The sequence below is a fragment of the Labeo rohita genome, chromosome 17, assembly GCF_022985175.1.
Source record: "Labeo rohita strain BAU-BD-2019 chromosome 17, IGBB_LRoh.1.0, whole genome shotgun sequence".
NCBI lineage: Eukaryota > Metazoa > Chordata > Actinopteri > Cypriniformes > Cyprinidae > Labeo > Labeo rohita.
Window position 1 is genome coordinate 11,925,367 of NC_066885.1, and position 18,196 is coordinate 11,943,562.

Sequence of the window (18,196 nt, forward strand, 5' to 3'; positions counted from 1 at the left end):
GACCATATATAATGATGATATATTTGACTTGACTCCTCTGTAGTTACATCGTGTACAGGCGCAATGATATTACACAGCGCCTGAAAGTGACCGGCACTACGTTTGTGTAGATGCAGCGTTGCAGCCGGCAGAGTTGACAGCTGCGTAATATCATTGTGCCTGCTGCACTCATGGTACGGCAGCAAAGTTCTTTGATTATTACGCTGGAATGAGAGTATAGTTCCTAGCCATATCGACCTAGAAAAATCGCAACTTTTCATTTTTCGTCCGTCTTTGTACACAATGTAACCAGAAGAGTCAAGTTTTAAATAGGAAAAATATTGAAACTCTTTGGTCATTTTTGAGCGAGATGCTAATGGTCTAATCGGATTCAATGATCTATGTTAAGCTATGCTAAAAGTGCTACCGCCAGACCCGGAGATGAATATTTAAAAAAAAAAGCGGAGTGTTTCTTTAAAGGAGACTCAACCCTCTTTTTATTTGTGGCATACTGTCTGTCTAAATTACATTCAGACTGGTGTTTTAGGAACCCAAACAAATTAGAATATAACAACAACAACAGTAATAGCCATATCGTAGAACAATTGCACTGTAACACAATCATCATGTGACAACGATAATATAGAGACAGTTTTACTATCGCAATATCATGATATTGATAATACCGTTACATCTCTACTACATTAACAATTATTATAATAAAATTCTATATGAATATCCCACATTTCTGTTTGTCAGCACTGTTTCATCTGGCTTTAAACTAGTTTAAGTCACACAGTCTTTTGTAAAGCCAGCAAATCTAAATTGACTATTTTCAATGCTGAAAAGGAGGCTAGTAAAGTTATTAGCTCTTATTTTAACATATCAGAACTATGTCCACTTGAACAAAATGGTGTAGACGTCTAGACTTCCTGTTAACCTCTAGCCACGCTGTAGGCAAAACAGCAGGCCAGACTGGCTACATACCGCAGACCCAGTCGACTTTCAGAACAAAGCGCTCAGCGTGACCTACATTACCATGTGAATGACTCTGAATATAGTGGCTGCTATGATTCTGTGAGGACTGACTGTTTACTAGGAGCATTCAGCCCAAGAAAAAAGCTAAAAAGCACTCTAAAAAGTGCTTACTATGACAGAAACATAAAGACAAAAAAGGAGGAAGAGCATTGTGGAACAAAAACAGAAGCAAAACCAGAAATCCTTAAATATGTTCAATCAAAGCCTGCAGAAAAAACTAAATCAATAAACTATCAATTTAGGAGAATTATGTGCTTCATTATAGCTCCAATTAATTACAAAGTAGAATACATTCATAGACAAACAAAACAAAAACTAGCTTCAAACTAATTCCACATGCAGGAGTACCAACATAAACGTGTCCAACACCTGATTTTCAACACCGCCTCCAAACTCACACTTGTCAGATGAAAGGGCCCCTCGGGCCAACCTATCCAGCGGGTCACCTGATTTGACCCTGAAAATAAAGGGCAGGTCTCTGTAACCCCCGTCTCACATGCGCTCATAAATTCTCATCAATAATTCATTCTGCTTACATTACTGTCACTTTATTTTGAAGAATGCAACTAGTTGATTTAGAGGGATATTGCATTTGCAGCGCATGTGTTTACAAGTGCAAAATATTCTAATGAGATGCCACAGCAAGCGGTTTATGAACTTGGCGAAGAGGTACGAAACTTTACAAATGTGTTATTCTTATGTCTGCATAGAGCTGACGGTAAGTCACTTCAAACTTTGTTTGAAGCCTTCAACATATAAAAGTTCAGGCTATTCTAATGGCCCAATCCACATTTAAAACATTAAAGGGATAGTTCAGCAAAAATGGAAAATTCTGTCATTAAATACTCACCCTCATGTCGTTCCAAACCTGTAAGACCTTCATTCGTCTTCGGGGCACAAATTAAGATATTTCTGATGAAATCCAAGAGCTCTCTGACCCTCCATAGGCAGCAAGGGTCCTACCACATTCAAGGTCCAGAAAAGTACCAAGAACATCAACAAAACAGCCCATGTGACTTCAGTGGATCAACCATAATTTTATGAAGCTATTAGAATACTTACTGTGTGCCAAAAAACTAAAATAACAATTTTGTTCAACAATTCTTCTCCTCCGGATCAGGCTGGCGCCATTTTGGAGAGTACCACGATGCATGAGCGTGCTTTGATATGATCAGATTTCATCAAAAATACCTTAATTTGTGCTCCAAAGATAAACGAAGGTCTTACAGGTTTGGAGCGACATGAGGGTGAGTAATTAATGACGGAATTTTCATTTTTGGGTGCACTATCCCTTTAAAAATAATAATAAAAATAAATTGACATTAACAGTACAGTCTATTCTAACTTCTAATAAAAGGTAATAATAATAATTACAGTAACAGATCATTTTGTTGTGTGGAGATAACACTTTATGACCTTTTTTTATATTTAAATTTTCCAATCGAAAAAATTATTGCAGGAATCACATTTTTATATATTAAAATTGCACATATATATTAAAAAAAACATGCTACTACTATTTTTTTTGGAAATTACATTTATAACTAAACAAACAATTAGTTTTAAAACATATTTTAAAGTACCATGCTAATAATACAACCACAGTATTTTTTCTTAAACAACGTCAGAATCATATTAATTTATCATGGTATTTACAAGACACTTGTAGTTTTACTTAACGTCCAAATAGCATGGAATTACCATGGTAAGACAGAAAACTGATAATTACAATTAAGACCCCATATATAATCTTAATACACCATCAATTTTAATTTATTCTAAAAAATTAAAATATTCTAACACCCTTTTAATAATCCTTGGTGGCACACAAACAAAAATCACCCACGTTTCTTACACACACAGACGACAAGCAGATGAAATCCAATGCCCTCCAGCAACATATTTACTGCACTACACACATCATAACAATCACAGATTCATCTAAACACTACTCATCATATGTTAAAAATTATTATTCATGCATATCAGTTAGGCCTCATTGCGACCTTGGCCTTGAAGCCAGCAACACACCCGAGGCCCCCAAAAATCCTGCATCTGTCACTTTGCCAATCGCAAACGTGACTCTTGCACTCTGCTCATATTTGATTGCATATGAACTACATCCCCAGATCTGAAACTGTCCTAATAATCAATACGCCTACCATGTGAATCAGTCTTTCAGGGGCTAACAGACGCGTGTGGCTAAAAAGGCACCGTCATGCATGAAGAAAACACATTATGCATTGATTTACCTCATTTAAAATCTCTTATAACAAACCCCGTATTGCATTTACACTGCCAGGGGTTGAATGCGCAAACGGTTTTTAACAAACGTAACGTTACGCCGGACAGTTCGGTTTTTAGGGTGGTAGTGGTTAGCACGCAAGCTCGTGTTAGCTTCGGTTGTTTTTATTGATTATTTCACGTTCACGAAAGGAAAAACACTAGCGATCAGCGCACGAGGTGTTTGTAGATTGAGGTGCGTGCTCACCGATGGTGAATTGTTTTATTGGTCGTGTTGTGTTGAAGAGTGTCTTGTTAAACGGTGCGGTGCCCCTCTCTCCCCATTCCCTCCTGCTGCTGCTGCTCCTGTTGTCAGGCTACTGCACGCCTTGTGAAGCCTGCGACGACGAGGAACGCGAAAAACGTGAGAACAGCTACTATGACAACACAACAAGTCAGCAGCAATGATGTATCTTTAAAATAAAAGTCTCCGCCATTCTTTGACAGAAAGCAGAGAGGCCACTTTTGACCCAGAGATCCTTTTGTGGAAAAAACATTTCCCAAACTCGCTTTTGACATACGATCATAGGAATAAAGTATGTAATTGGTATCTTGTAAAAGTCATAAAACATTGTGTTTTAATTTTAGTGGTCAAACGATTATTCGCGTTTAATCGCTTGCAAAATAAAAGTTTTTACTTACATAATATATGTGTGTATACGTTTAGTGTATATATAAACACACACATACGTATTTTAAAAAATTTACATGTATATTTTTACATTATATATACATTAAATATTATATGTATTTTTTATTTATAAACATTGTTCTTAAATACATGCATGTGTGTGTGTTTATATATATTTATTATATATATTTATAATAATAGACAGTGCACACATATATTATGTAAACAAAAACTTTTGGATGTGATTAATCATCTGGCAGCACTAAATGTTTTGTTGTTGTTATTGTTGCTCCTCTAGCTTTGATAAGTCAACACGCAAATTATATTTTTATTTTTATATTTTCGTATTTAGCACACAAATGGTATAAACCTTGATTTTTCTTTGTCTTCTTCACACATCACATCACACCTCAAGCATGTTCTTCACTGACTCTGTTTGGCCTCGTTTATAAACAAGTACACTAACCTTTTTTGGGAAAGGGGGCCCAATTGTTGATTGCATTGGGAATTACATCACAACCAGTTGTAATTTTTTAAACATTTATGTAAATAAATTTTAAACACTGAATAGTTTATGAACATTTCCTTTTGTGTTTATGATTTGCTTTCAAGTCTGAGTCTAATACAAGGCAACAAAAATGGTAAAATCACAAGGCATGTAATAGCAAAAATAAATTATGACAACATGGTAAAAAGTTTTCAAGAGAGTGTTAAAGTGACCTTCGTGTAACGAAAAAACTTTTTTTTTTTTTAATGTCATTAAAGTGCCCAAAGCTTGCGCTTACATTTGTGTTGCCAAACACAGTGTGAAATACGTAAAACTAAGTAAAATAAGTGTTAACAAATGAAATAAAGCTGTGTGAAAAATGCTGATTTAACAATCAGGACATAAAAAAGAAGTAGTTATTACTTCTGTAACTAAAAATAAAAAGTACTAATATAAGAATGATAGAAAAGGAGACCAAGCAAAAATAAATATTTAGTGGCAATTATGAATACATTTACGAAGGATATCTCTGAAGAAGGATGTTTCTTTTCTTTAAAAAAAAATTATATACACTACCAGTCAAACATTTTTGAACAGTAAGATTTTAAATGTTTTTAAAGAAGTCACTAATGCTCACCAAGCCTGCACTTATTTGAGATACAAAATAAAACAAAAGCAGTAATATTGTGAAATATTTTTACTATTTAAAATAACTGCTATTTGAATATATTTAAAACTTAACTCATTCCTGTGATCAAATGTTCAAGAAACATTTATTATTATTATTATTATCAATATTTAAAACAGCTGAGTACTTTTTCAGGATTCTTTGATGAACAGAAAGATCCAAAGACCAGGATTTATCTGACATGAAAAGCTTTTGTAACATTATAAATAGTAAAAATATTTTTAAAATGTATTGTTTTTGCTGTACTTTGGATCAAATAAATGCAGGCTTGCTGAGCAGAATAGAAAAAACATTAAAAATCTTACTTTTGACTATTAGTGTACAACACATTAATATATAAAAATATTTATGCAAACGTATATTTGCACTGTATGATTGCTCTGCAGTCCAAATACATTTAAAATAGTACCAGTTGGTACTGTATGAACTGGTAGGCCTAAAATGTCTACAGCTGTTCACGAAGAGCAAAGGAGTGTCATGGTTTCTCACCACCATCTACTGGTAATGTTAGGAACTACAGTCGATCCAAGCAAAAGGCGCTGTCGGAAAGAGACTTCTTAAACACTTGAGGCGTATATTTGAATCTCGATCACAGTTCCTGTTTTGTTGTAATGTTTAATACAGTACATCATGTACTGTCGATCAAAGCCGTATTTTAAAGCAGCAATCATAATACACATACAAACATTAATCTAAACTGTGTCCGTGAAAATAAGTATTAATTTCATGTTCATTCCTTATATGATTAGCTTTATTTACGCTTCATATATATATATATATATATATATATATATATATATATATATATATATATATATATATGTATGTATGTATGTATGTATGTATGTATGTATCTATACGTCACCTTTATTAAAAATGAATATACTATCATAGTAGTTTATTAATTAAAGGTAATGTCATTTATTAATTCAATCTCCTTTGCTCTCGTCATCCAGTACTATTCAAAAACACTGCACTTTCCCGAGATGCATCCGCTTCAGCTCGCCTCCTGTAGACCAATCAGAAGGATGGAGAACCAGCTCTCTTCTCTGATTGGCTTAAAGCTGCAGATGCGCAATTTTCAAAGTCCGCTAACTGCAGCTCTTGATAACTCGTAGTAAGAGCCTACAGCAAATAGAGCGTATTCAAATAACCTGCGTTGTTGGTGGGATTTTAAACGACTTTGGCATCTTATTTGATCTGCTTTTAAAGCAGACCAGCTAAACGGTAAGTGTATTTGGTATTTTTGTTTTTATCATCTTGTTTTTGTAGTTTATTTTGGTTAGGCGCCATTTAGGCTAGACAATGTCTTGCTAACGTATGTGCCGGTGTTTAAAATATATTTGTGTATGTTTATATTTTTAAATGGCTTAATATTTATGTAAATGACTTGCTAATGTGAGTTATATTTGCCTGTTAAAACCTAATTCTGTTTAAAGGTTACGTTTAAAGGGCGTTTTTAGACCTGGAGCACAGAAGACGCTCCTTCACCATGGCTTCGACACAATTACAAGCAGCCAAAAAAGATGAGAAAGGCAGAAATATACAAGTGGTTGTACGATGCAGGTATAGATACATGTTTTGGTATATTTATATATATTTTTTGTAAGTAGTGTGTAAAGTAAAACTTGCCTCTATCACATATTTTGTATGTAAAATATATGTTGTATACATATCCAATAGCCAACATATGTTTTTTTTTTTTGTTTGTTTTTTACTATTCTAGTTCAAAAACCTTGTTTATTTATTTAATCCTGCCATGCAAAAAGAAAATTGTAACATCGTTTAATTTTTTTTCTGGGACTATGAGTTGTATAATGTGACAGCTTAACCCCCACATGACGTGTTTTAAATGACCATTTTGTCACTTGCTGACCAAAGCACTGTTTTAACGTAACAGTTATTCTGTGACGTTTTTTAATGAGATTTTTCATAATTGCTTATGTTTTAGGGAAATCACCTAGAATGTGATGTTTATTTTTCTTTGTGTTTTCTTTAATTTTTCTTTGTTTTTTGCTTTTTTTTTCCCTCTATTTTCAAAATAAAATTGTGCTTTTAATTATGAGATGGAAATTAATGTCTATGCCTTAATCTATATCTTATTTGCGATTCACAGACCCTTCAACACAGTGGAGCGTAAATCTGCCTCTCATACCGTTGTTGAATGTGACCAGAACCGAAAAGAGGTGACGGTCCGTACTGGAGGTGCCACAGACAAAGCAGCAAGAAAAACATACACTTTTGACATGGTTAGTGTTTGGCTTGTTTTCCACACATATCCTGACTATTAATGTCATCTAAATCTTTTCCTGTGTAGTAATGCCCTTTAAATTTGTCTCATTTCAATTGATATAGGTTTTTGGTCCTTCTGCCAAACAAATTGAGGTTTATAGGAGTGTGGTTTGCCCCATACTGGATGAAGTTATCATGGGCTATAACTGTACCGTCTTTGCGTGAGTATATTTTATTCAAATGTAACCCTGGACCAAAAAACCAGTCTTAAGTAGCACGGCTATATTTGTAGCAATAGACAAAAATACGTTGTATGGGTCAAAATGATCTATTTTTCTTTTATGCCAAATATCATTAGGATATTAAGTAAAGATCGTGAATATTATCAGCTTAATGTTTGATTAACAATATGCATTAAAGGCGTTGTGTTGTGTGTTTGTTTTGTTTTTTTTTTTTTTTTTGTTTTTGCACCCTCAGACTCAGATTCCAGATTTTCAAATAGTTGTATTTTGACCAAACAATGTCCCATAATTGGAAAGCTTGTTTGTACAGCTTTATAAATATCAATATAAAAAAAATTACCCTCATGACTGGTTTTGTGGTCCAGGGTCACAAAAGTCAAATGATTTGAATTTACAGATACCTTTGTGTTATGTTTGTACTTGAATGTGTTTTAAACGTGTGAGGTTTTTAATCCTTTAAGTTTTGGACCTGCAATTTTATTTCTATACTACATTTTACTGAATTTAAAATTTGATTTGGGCAACTAAACATAAATTTCATGTATTTATATTATGGTTTATCTCTCTTTGTTTTAAGATATGGACAAACTGGAACAGGGAAAACATTCACAATGGAGGGTGAAAGGTCACCCAATGAGGAGTTTACTTGGGAAGAGGTAATATTTGAGTAAATTCTGCAGAAGTCTTAAGTGGACCATGTCAATCCAATGGCTGTTTAAACTGCTTGTTTTTACAGTTTTACATTTAAGACTTCAATAAATATGATATCTAGGCTCTTTGCATATGAAACAAAGAGCTAAGTGCTTATTGAGGTTTTGCTTTTGGACCACACTATAAATAGCAATGTTTTCATGATATGATTTGCTCAGGGGTTGATCAAGGTTTCTCCCTCCTTCCTTATTTCTTTCATGATTTTTCTTACAGGACCCTCTGGCTGGAATCATTCCCAGAACTCTTCATCAGATCTTTGAGAAACTGTCCAATAATGGCACAGAGTTCTCAGTGAAGGTTTCTCTGCTGGAAATATATAATGAGGAACTGTTTGACCTTCTCAGCCCTGCTCCAGATGTCACAGAGAGACTACAACTGTTTGACGATCCCAGAAATAAAGTATGTTGTTGTGTTTTTTTTTTTTTTTTTTTTTTTTTTTTTTTTTTTGTGTGTGTGTGTTTCTGTAATACTTCACACCTATATTATCCTTTTTTGTTGTTGTTGTTGTTGTTCTGTTAAAAAAATACCATGTGTTTGCTAAAACAAGACATTGTCTATATCTGTCAGAGGGGTGTGACCATTAAAGGTCTGGAGGAAATCACTGTACACAATAAAAATGAGGTGTATCAAATTCTGGAGAGAGGAGCAGCCAAGAGAAAGACGGCCTCCACACTCATGAACGCTTACTCCAGGTAGTAACTGGAACCTTACATCAAATTTAAGATGCAAGATTTCAGAAAACGAATGCTAGTGCTGTTTTGTTCATGGTTTATAACGCTTCTTTTCCTGTTTCTTTCCTCCAGTCGATCTCACTCTGTGTTCTCTGTGACTATTCACATGAAAGAGATCACATTGGATGGAGAGGAGCTGGTTAAGATTGGAAAACTGAACTTGGTGAGTTTATTTTTTTTCAGACCTGGTGTTTTAATCTACAGCTCTGCTTCATCTGTGTTAGTGTTTTTGAACCAGCAGCTCATGCTCTTATGTAACTCTGTTTAGGTGGATCTTGCGGGTAGTGAGAACATCGGGCGATCTGGTGCTGTGGACAAGCGTGCACGTGAAGCTGGCAACATAAACCAGTCTCTGCTGACTCTGGGTCGTGTAATCAAGGCTTTGGTGGAGAGAGGGCCTCACGTGCCCTACAGAGAGTCCAAACTCACCCGCATTTTGCAAGACTCATTGGGAGGACGCACCAAAACCTCCATTATCGCCACTGTGTCTCCTGCCTCCATCAATCTAGAGGTATGACTTGTGCTGGTATACTTTGTGCTGTTTCTTTTTTTTTGTCCTCGTCTTTTAGGAATATTGATTTATAATTTAATTGTAGGAAACTCTGAGCACTCTGGACTATGCTAACAGGGCTAAGAATATCATGAATAAGCCAGAGGTCAACCAAAAACTCACCAAGAGAACTTTGATCAAGGCAAGTTTCTTTACTGCTTGTACATTATACACTTTAATAAGACTTCCTGGGCTATATTCCCAATTTCTTGAAGCATTGACTAACCTTTTAATGTTTGTAAAATAAATGTCATAGGAATACACAGAGGAGATTGAGCGGCTGAAAAGAGATTTGGCTGCCACCCGTGACAAACATGGAGTGTACCTCTCTGTTGATAACTATGAGTGAGTTTTGCATGTATATTTGTTCTCACAAAGGCTGCTTTATTAAATTAAAAAAAAAAAAAAATAAATTAAATATGATTAGAATTATAAAAAGTAATTCTATTTTAATACATTTTAAAATGTAGTTTATTCCTGTGATGGTAAAGCTGAATTTTTTTTTAGCAGCCATTACTCCAGTCTTCTGTCACATGAACTGTATGGTGTTTTTTTTTTTTTTTTTTTTTTTTTTTTAATTAATTTATTTATTTATTTTTAAAGACCTTTAATAATGTACATGTCTATACCGTCAACTTTAAATGTCTTTGCTAAATTTTTGTTTGATTGGTGGTGATAATTCAGAAGCTACTGGTTGGTTTTTTTTTTTTTTTTTTTTTTTTTTTTTTTTAACCACTATTTGTCCGTTTTCAGGAATATGAACAGTAAACTGGTGTCTCAGGAAGAGCAGATTACGGAGTACACAGAGCGGATCGCTGCTGTGGAGGAGGAGCTCAAAAAAGTGAGCGTCTTTCAAATCCATTCTACTTCTGCTTTTCTCTTCAAGTCCTGCTGTCTTTCACTTTTGGGTGTTTGTGGCATCATAACAATGAGTGATGTATCTGATTAAATTGTGCTTGTGTTGGCAGATCATGGACTTGTTTACAGACAGTAAGCAGAAATTGGACCAGTGCACTGAGGACCTGCAGGACAAGAACCAGAGACTGGAGGAGGTTCACAAGGACCTAACGGACACCAGGCACCGCCTCATTCAGGAGGAGTACATCACTTCACAGCTGCAGAGTAATGAGTCTCAACTCTACAGCACTGCTGACCAGGTCTGTGAATCAGATGTGTAGTTTGATGCAATAATAGGGTAGTGTACATAAATATTAACTCAATTTCTCTGTCATCCAGCTGTTGAGCACTGCTGAGTCCAGCACACAGGATGTTAGTGGTCTCCACGCAAAGCTGCAGAGAAAGCGAGAAGTGGAGCTTCATAACGGGGAGGTTCAGCAGAGCTTTGCCCAGCGCATGGAGAACTGCTACAACAGCATGCAATCTTCACTCCAGGAGCAGAGTCACAAACATGCTGCTATGATTGACTATTACCGCTCCTCTGTGGGTAAGATATGTTACATGAATTAACCTTCAAAATGTTATATGCTGTTTTAAAGTCAGTTCCAGCAAGAGAGTCTCTGCAGGAAAACAATCACGTTAATGTCAGTTTACATGTCTCTGTATAGGGGAGCTGCTGAATACAAATGGCACAGTGTTTAAGGAGACGTTAGGTGCTGTCTGTGAGTCTTACAGCAGTATTAAAGGGGCTGTGGGAGAAGGTGTGGAGCAGTGCAAGAAACGAGTGTTACTTCAGGAGAAACTCTCTCAGGAGGCTCAGAATAGCATGATGGAAATACTGGTAAGAGCTCAATGCTGTTTCAAATTGCGTTTGAAACTGCAATTTGACAACATTTTGATGTTGGCAAAGGCTAAATAGTTTAAGTAGTCTTGAAACCTCAATAGGGTTCTCAAGGGTGTTAGATAGGAGTAGTGACTCCAAGGCCCTCCATTGTCCACAAAAATATTCAGAGGCCCCCTAGCCTTAGAGTTGTTTTCAAAACTTATTTTAATCTATTGTCACTCCTAGTTTCTGTAAATAAAAGATACAAAAATTAACCTATTTTCCAGGTTCCAGAAGTTTTACGAGATGTGTTTTTCAGATAACTTTCCCCTCCCTATCTCTCTGACTGATATGTGACTCTGGACCACCAAATCAGTCACTAGTAGCACAGGTATATTTCTAGGAATAGCCAAAAGTCATTAGGATATTAAGATCATGTTCCATGAAGATATTCTGCAAGTTTCCTACTGTAAATGTATCAATACTTAATTTTTCATTTGTAATATGCATTGCTAAGAACTTCATTTGTCCAACTTGAAAGGTGTTTTTCTTTTTTTTTTCTTTTTTTTTTCCTTCTTTCCTTCTTTCCTTCTTTCTTTCTTTCTTTCTTTCTTTCTTTTTCTTTCTTTCTTTCTTTCTTTCTTTCTTTCTTTCTTTCTTTCTCTCAGATTCCAGATTTTCAAATAGTTGTAACTCTACCAAATATTGTCCCATACATCAATGGAAAACTTATTTATTCAGCTTTCAGATAAATCTTAATTTCAGAGAATTGACCCTTGACTGGTTTTGTGGTCCATGGTCATATATAATATTTGAGCTTGACAGTATGTTTATTGTTAATAAAAAAAAAAAAAAAAAATAGAAACTCAAATTCTTTATTGATTTTCTAGGTGTCAGGTTTTTTCTCTCCCTCTGCCTGATTATATTTGAGCTTGTCGGTGTGTTTATTGTAAAAACGCATAAAGATAAATGACAAATGACTTTTCCTTGTCTAGAAATCAAATGTTGAAATCAGGCAACCTCTCATACCTAAGTTTCCCAGACTATTGGATTTCTAATTGTTTTGGGTTATTTTAAGTCATTAAGCCATCTTGAAGCCTGCTTGGAAGTTTGAAGCTGCTTGGTTGAGAACTGCTGACATAGTGTTTTTTTGTTTTAATGTGACAGTCTATGTTTTCCCTATTTTCATTTGCCATCTAATCTTAAATCCTTACTATTTTTAGTTAATGTATATTTAAGAATATCCATTTTCATAATGTGCACCTTGCGGTGATGCCTAAATTCACCTATAAATGGTGTTTTTACTTTTAGCATTGAAAATGCTAAAAATAAAATGTTTATAGAATGTTAATATTTTATTTATTTATTTTCTCTCTAAGGATGAACACAAACAGCATTTAGAGGAGGTTTTGGTTGCCCAGGCGGTGCCAGGTATCAGATCTGTCATGGCCATGAATGACAATCTGAAGCAAACCCTTCACAGATACCACACTTTGGCTGAGCAGGTACGATTTGGAAGTATTTACACTTTCCTATACCAGTTTGATTACTTTGAGGTTTGTAATCAGTCAAATTAAAATTGTCTTTTACAGATGCAGGGCCTAAAAGCAGAAATGATGTCGTTTTTTGACTCGTATGTTGAATCGTTAGCCAGTATGCGAGAGTGCGCTGTGCAAGGCTTCAGCTCTCTGCGTGCCGAGCACGACAAGCTCAAGCAACAGATTAGCCAAGCCGGCAACAGCCATCAGACGGTAAGTCATCTCCCACTGACAGTTTCTTGAAGAGAAAGTTTGTTTAAACTAAGTGATCACATTTCTTTCAAATGATCACAAGTTGATAGGCTCAGATGTTCAAAAGCTTTGTGAGTGTTGTAAATGTCTCTGATTGGCCACAAGGAGGCTGTTTCTGTACATGCTTCAATGCTCAGTAGGCCTCAGTGATATAAAAATAGTTTATAAGAAGTCACTTTTCAGACTAGACCAAGCGAAACGTATTTAAACTTGGTTCCTTGAAGGACCCTTATAATGAGAACATTAGGTTATGAATTAATCTAAATCAGTTTTTGACCACTGGAGGGTTCTAAAACTGCTTAATGTTCTTTTCCACAGCGTGTGGCTGAGCTGGTTCAGTGTTTGCAGAACCAAATGAATCTCTTGGCGGTGGACACTCAGGCTGATTTTGAAGGTCTTGCACAGGCAGCATCTGCCCAGATTGTTCCACTAGAAACGCTACAGAGCTCCATACAGAGGTTAGAAGATATTCACAATGTATATACCTTTAGGTTTCCTGTAACAAAACCCTAATTAATCTTGTTGTCGTAGTAAATGCACTGTGTCAGAAGAGCACACCGTGTCTGCTCGTGCTCGGCTGGGTTCCTCTGTGGACGGAGTGATAACTGAGATGAATGGAGTGACGGAAGAGGGAGAAAGGGTGCTGGAGGAGTGTGCTGGATACTGCAGACACCTTCAGACCTCACTGGACTCGTTGACCGAGTCAGGACTCAAGTGGTGTCATGAAGCCAAAGGCACAACTGAGAATAAAACCCAGGAACAGCTTAAACTCCTCAGGGAGACTGACACGGCAGTGCAAGATTTGCTAAAGGTTAGTTCGGGCCTGTCCAAGTACCCACATCTGCAGTCTTTACACTTGACCACTTGTCTGTTTTCATGGCATATTTTGTGTGTTTGGCCTAAGTGTTCAAGTGGGCATAAAGACCTCAAGTGTATGTACAACTTTTTAAAGAAGGTTTTTATAGAAAAGCATTCAAGGATATTTCTCCATAAATTGGACTTCTATGGTGGCCGACAATTTTCTTTTAAAGAGAAATTGTCTGGGAATTTTTATTCTGGAAGTTCTACTTTTAAGTCAAAAAGATGTTTGTCTAGTATGTGTTTACATAGAAAGATAATGGAATGGGGAAAATGTACTGTGTGAATGGCCCGTTATAGTGTTGCTAAAAATAAATGCAAGTAAACTTTGCACAGAGCTTCATCTGCACATTTTGATTTAACACATTGTAGTTAAGTGTTATTTCATTAGTCCCCATAATGGATGTAGTGAAAAAGTATATAAACATTTTACCAAAAAATAAACTTACACGACCAGTCAAAAATTTTGGAACAGTAAGATTCTTAGGGTTTTTTTTTTCTTCTGCTCACCATACCTGCATTTATTTGATCCAAAGTACATAAAAAAACAGTAGAATTTAAATATTTTTACTATTTAAAATGGCTATTGAATATATTTTAAAATGTAATTTATTCCTATGATTTCAAAGCTTAGGAATAAGTAAGTTTTTAGCATCCAGTCACATGATCCTTTAGAAATCATTCTGATATTGATTTGCTGCTCAAAAACATTTGTTATATTATTGTTGAATAATTTTATTTTCAGGTTTCCTTACTGTTAAGTGTTCATTTGTTCATTGTCTGTTTGATTACATCATTAACTGATTTTTACCGTACATCTTGTCAAAAGCTACTGCTAGATATATCATAACTTTTAATATTCTATAAAGCTGCTTTGCAACAGTTTGTATCGTGAAAAGCGATATACAAAAACTTGAATTGAATAGAAAACAAAAAGCTTTTTATTTCAGATAAGTCTTTCTATTCAAAGAAACCTGAAATTACTGTCCAAAAACTTTTGACTGGTAGTGCATCTCATTATCAGTAAAAAAAAGCATACAGTATATATAAAAATGTTGTCTGATCCTGTTGAATGGAGAAAGTTAAACGTGACCTTTTTTTTTTTTTTTTTTTTTTTTTGCCATTGCTAAATCTTTATTTTACTCTGTGTGCATGCAGTCTGTAGAGGAGAAGGGCAAGAAAGCCGTTCAGGACTGTGAAGCCCGCTTGAGTAACATGCAGCAGGAAGTAGAAGGAATCCTGGGTCGTGTGGAACTGCAGACAGGCAAAGATGATACTACCTTGCAGGAACACAGAGAGATCCTGTCCTCCATCAACACTCAGGCACTAGACACAGTACACAACTTCATCAGCTCAGAGCTACGGCAAGATTTACCTACAGGTATAAGAAAAGCTGTGAGGGGAAATATTCAAAATGTGTAACTTTTAATGTAGTTATGGCTCAAGTGCACTGTGTGTACTGGGTACTGATGTGACGTGTGTGTCTTTGCAGGAACGACTCCTCAGCGTAAAGAGTATATGTATCCACGTGTGCTGAACAAGCCGAGGTGTCGAGAAGAGCTGGAAGAAGAGTTCAGAGCTCAGCAGGAGCAGCTACAGTGTGCACTGAGCCAGTGTGACACAGTCATGGAGGCAGAAGAGGAGAAACCTCTCGACCAGGTATTAGATTCATAAGTTTTGACTATCCATATCCTACATACAGTTGAAGTCAAAAGTTTGCATACACCTTCCAAATCTTCAAAATGTGAATTATTTTAACAAAATAAGAGGGATCATACAAGATGTTCTTTTAGTACTGACCTGAATAAGATTTTTACATAAAAGATGTTTATATGTAGTCCACAAGAGAAAATAAGTTGAATTTATAGACATGACCCTGTTCAAAAGTTTACACACACTTGATTCTTAATACGGTGTTCTTACCTGCATGATCTACAACTTTTTTTTTCCCCCCTTGTTTGTCCCTTTACAACAATGACTGTATGTTTCTGAGATCCATCTTTTTACCTTGAGAAAAACTGAGGGACTCATATGCAACTATTACAAAAGGTTCAAATGTTCACTGATGCTTCAGAAGGAAGTGCTATGCATTAACAGCCAGGGATGTAAACCTTTTGAATTTTAAAATGTGTAAATTGAACTTTATTTTGTTTTCTGGGAAATATGTAATTATCTTTTGTAGCTTCTGAAGAGATATTTAGAAATAAGAAAAATGTACATTCGGTTTGAAAGTTTTCACACCTGGCTCTCAATGCATTTTCTTTCTGAAGCATCAGTGAGCATTTGAATCTTCTGTAATAGTTACATATGAGTCCCTCAGTGTGAAAAGATAAATCTCAAAATGATAGTCATTGTTGTAAAGGGTTCAAATACACAAAAATGCTGAAAAATCTAAGAATCTGTTGGACCTGAAGCATTTTTTGTTAAAGAACAGCGGGCAGTTTAACTGTTAAGGTCAAACAGTGTACTCATGAACAACTATCACTAAACAAAAAAAACAGCTGTGGATCATTCAGGAAACAACGCAGTATTTAGAATCAAGTGTATGTAAACTTTTGAACGGGGTAACTTTTATAAATTCAACTTTTTTTCTTATGGACTGTGTAAACGTCTTCTATGTGAAATATCTTATTCAGGTCAGTACTAAATAAAAAAATAATAATAATAACATGCGTTTTGTATGATCCCTCTTATTTTGGTAATAACATTTTGCAGGTTGCAGGTGTATGTAAAATTTTGACTTCAACTGTATAGTCAGTGGAAACACTTGCTGTAGATGCTGCTGTTTGGACTGGTATAACATCAACTCTGTTTTTAGGACTCTCTGGAGGATGAAGTCAGTGTTTCTAGTGACGGAAACATCACTGAACAGTCATGCTCTGATGAGAACCTGATGTGTTACGAAAGCGGAAGGGTTCCGTTTTTCAAGGTGAGGCATTTTGGACCCATTTAATGTCATGCATGGGCTTGAGGTGTGGTCAGATTAGCAGATTTTGTGGGCACTGCATTCTTTTCTTTTCTTTTCTTTTCCTTTCCTTTTCTCCATATGTGAAGCTCACCTCACACAGAAATCCATGTCACACAGAACCAAGCAGCTTTCCGTTGGTCAAGTGAAAAACACTGAACCTGTTGCATAATCTCTTGCCCACAAGCAAATTTCCCAGTTGCATGGATTCCCATTGAAATGACTAGTTATTGTCTGCAAAAAATCAGCTGAACAATAGTAGATGTGTCTGCGTCTTTATTGTGTTGGCTATAAAGAATACATTTATTGATTGTAGAGGCAGCTTTTGACAATGTTTTGTTCTTTTTGTCTCAATAGAAGAAAAGCAAAAAGGAAAACGGCAATAAATCACTGAAGCTGGAGAATGAGAGCATGTGTACGCCACCACGTTCTAAACTACCCCTCAGATGTCAGAATTAACATGAATTATATTCCGGTTTTTACTCTATGTATGTCTTAAAGAGCATTGTTTTAATTGTCTGTTTGTCTTTTTAAAATATGATTTGTCTATGTATTCAACTTTCCTCTCACTCACAGTTTAGTAATAAATATTTTAACTTCAGGGTGATTTCTTACTGTTACCATTTCTGTTCGTTTCACTAGAGTTTAGAGCTTGTTTTTGTGGTTTGTTTTTGTTGAACATTTGTATGTTTAATTAAAAGCTAAAAGAAAATGATTCACTCCATATTTGAACCAATAAAAATATTTTTAAAGTATTGTTCTGTTTTGAAATGTTTGTATAAAGTTTTTCCATTACATTCAGTTTGTTCACTGTAACACTGGTGCTCTTTGTAGATGTTTTCCTCATTTAAGACAAGGTTATTACAAAAAAATCATGTTTACAGGATTGTTGCATTTAATAAAGGAATTTAAATGTAAGAATTGTTGTAACCTTATTTAAGATAACTTTACATACTGAGTAAGGAGAAATGATAGAAATCAATACTTTTGATTCACAAGAATGCTTTAAATTGACCAAAAGTGGTGATGACATTTATAATGTTACAAAAGATTTCTATTACGAATAAAAGCTGTTGTTCTTAAGTTTCTATTCATCAAAGAAACCTGAAAAAATCTGTTTTCATCAGTTTTTTTGAGCAGCAAATCAGAATATTTAAATTACTTTATTTTTTTACCCCTATTATGTTTTGCTTGTTGAATCGTTTGTACCATGCTGATGTTTTTAAAATTTGTTTTGTGCTTGTGAAGCACTTTCAGTTGCATTTTATGTATGAAAAGTGCTATACAAATA

General features: G+C 35.2%; 2 protein-coding genes across 2 annotated transcripts in view; one reads left to right on the top strand and one right to left on the bottom strand.

The window, feature by feature from the left end:
• The window catches only part of dicer1 (dicer 1, ribonuclease type III), a 38,906-nt gene extending 35,252 nt beyond the window's left edge, over positions 1-3,654 (bottom strand). Inside the window, exon 1 of the mRNA XM_051133497.1 lies at positions 3,509-3,654. The gene's annotated coding sequence lies outside the window, so the exon portion shown is untranslated. The remainder of the gene's footprint in view (positions 1-3,508) is intronic.
• Positions 3,655-6,173: 2,519 nt separating this feature from the next.
• On the top strand, positions 6,174-17,902 carry kif11 (kinesin family member 11). Its single transcript, XM_051133498.1, has 23 exons — positions 6,174-6,333; positions 6,546-6,672; positions 7,223-7,355; positions 7,462-7,559; positions 8,158-8,236; positions 8,505-8,690; positions 8,859-8,983; positions 9,095-9,185; positions 9,291-9,533; positions 9,619-9,714; positions 9,829-9,917; positions 10,326-10,413; positions 10,541-10,729; positions 10,809-11,016; positions 11,138-11,310; positions 12,672-12,797; positions 12,885-13,043; positions 13,401-13,540; positions 13,614-13,893; positions 15,099-15,321; positions 15,433-15,599; positions 16,759-16,869; positions 17,263-17,902. Exons 2-23 carry the CDS (start codon positions 6,599-6,601, stop codon positions 17,362-17,364), a joined length of 3,180 nt encoding a protein of 1,059 aa, XP_050989455.1. The 5' UTR covers positions 6,174-6,333; positions 6,546-6,598; the 3' UTR covers positions 17,365-17,902.
• The last annotated feature ends 294 nt before the right edge of the window (positions 17,903-18,196 follow it).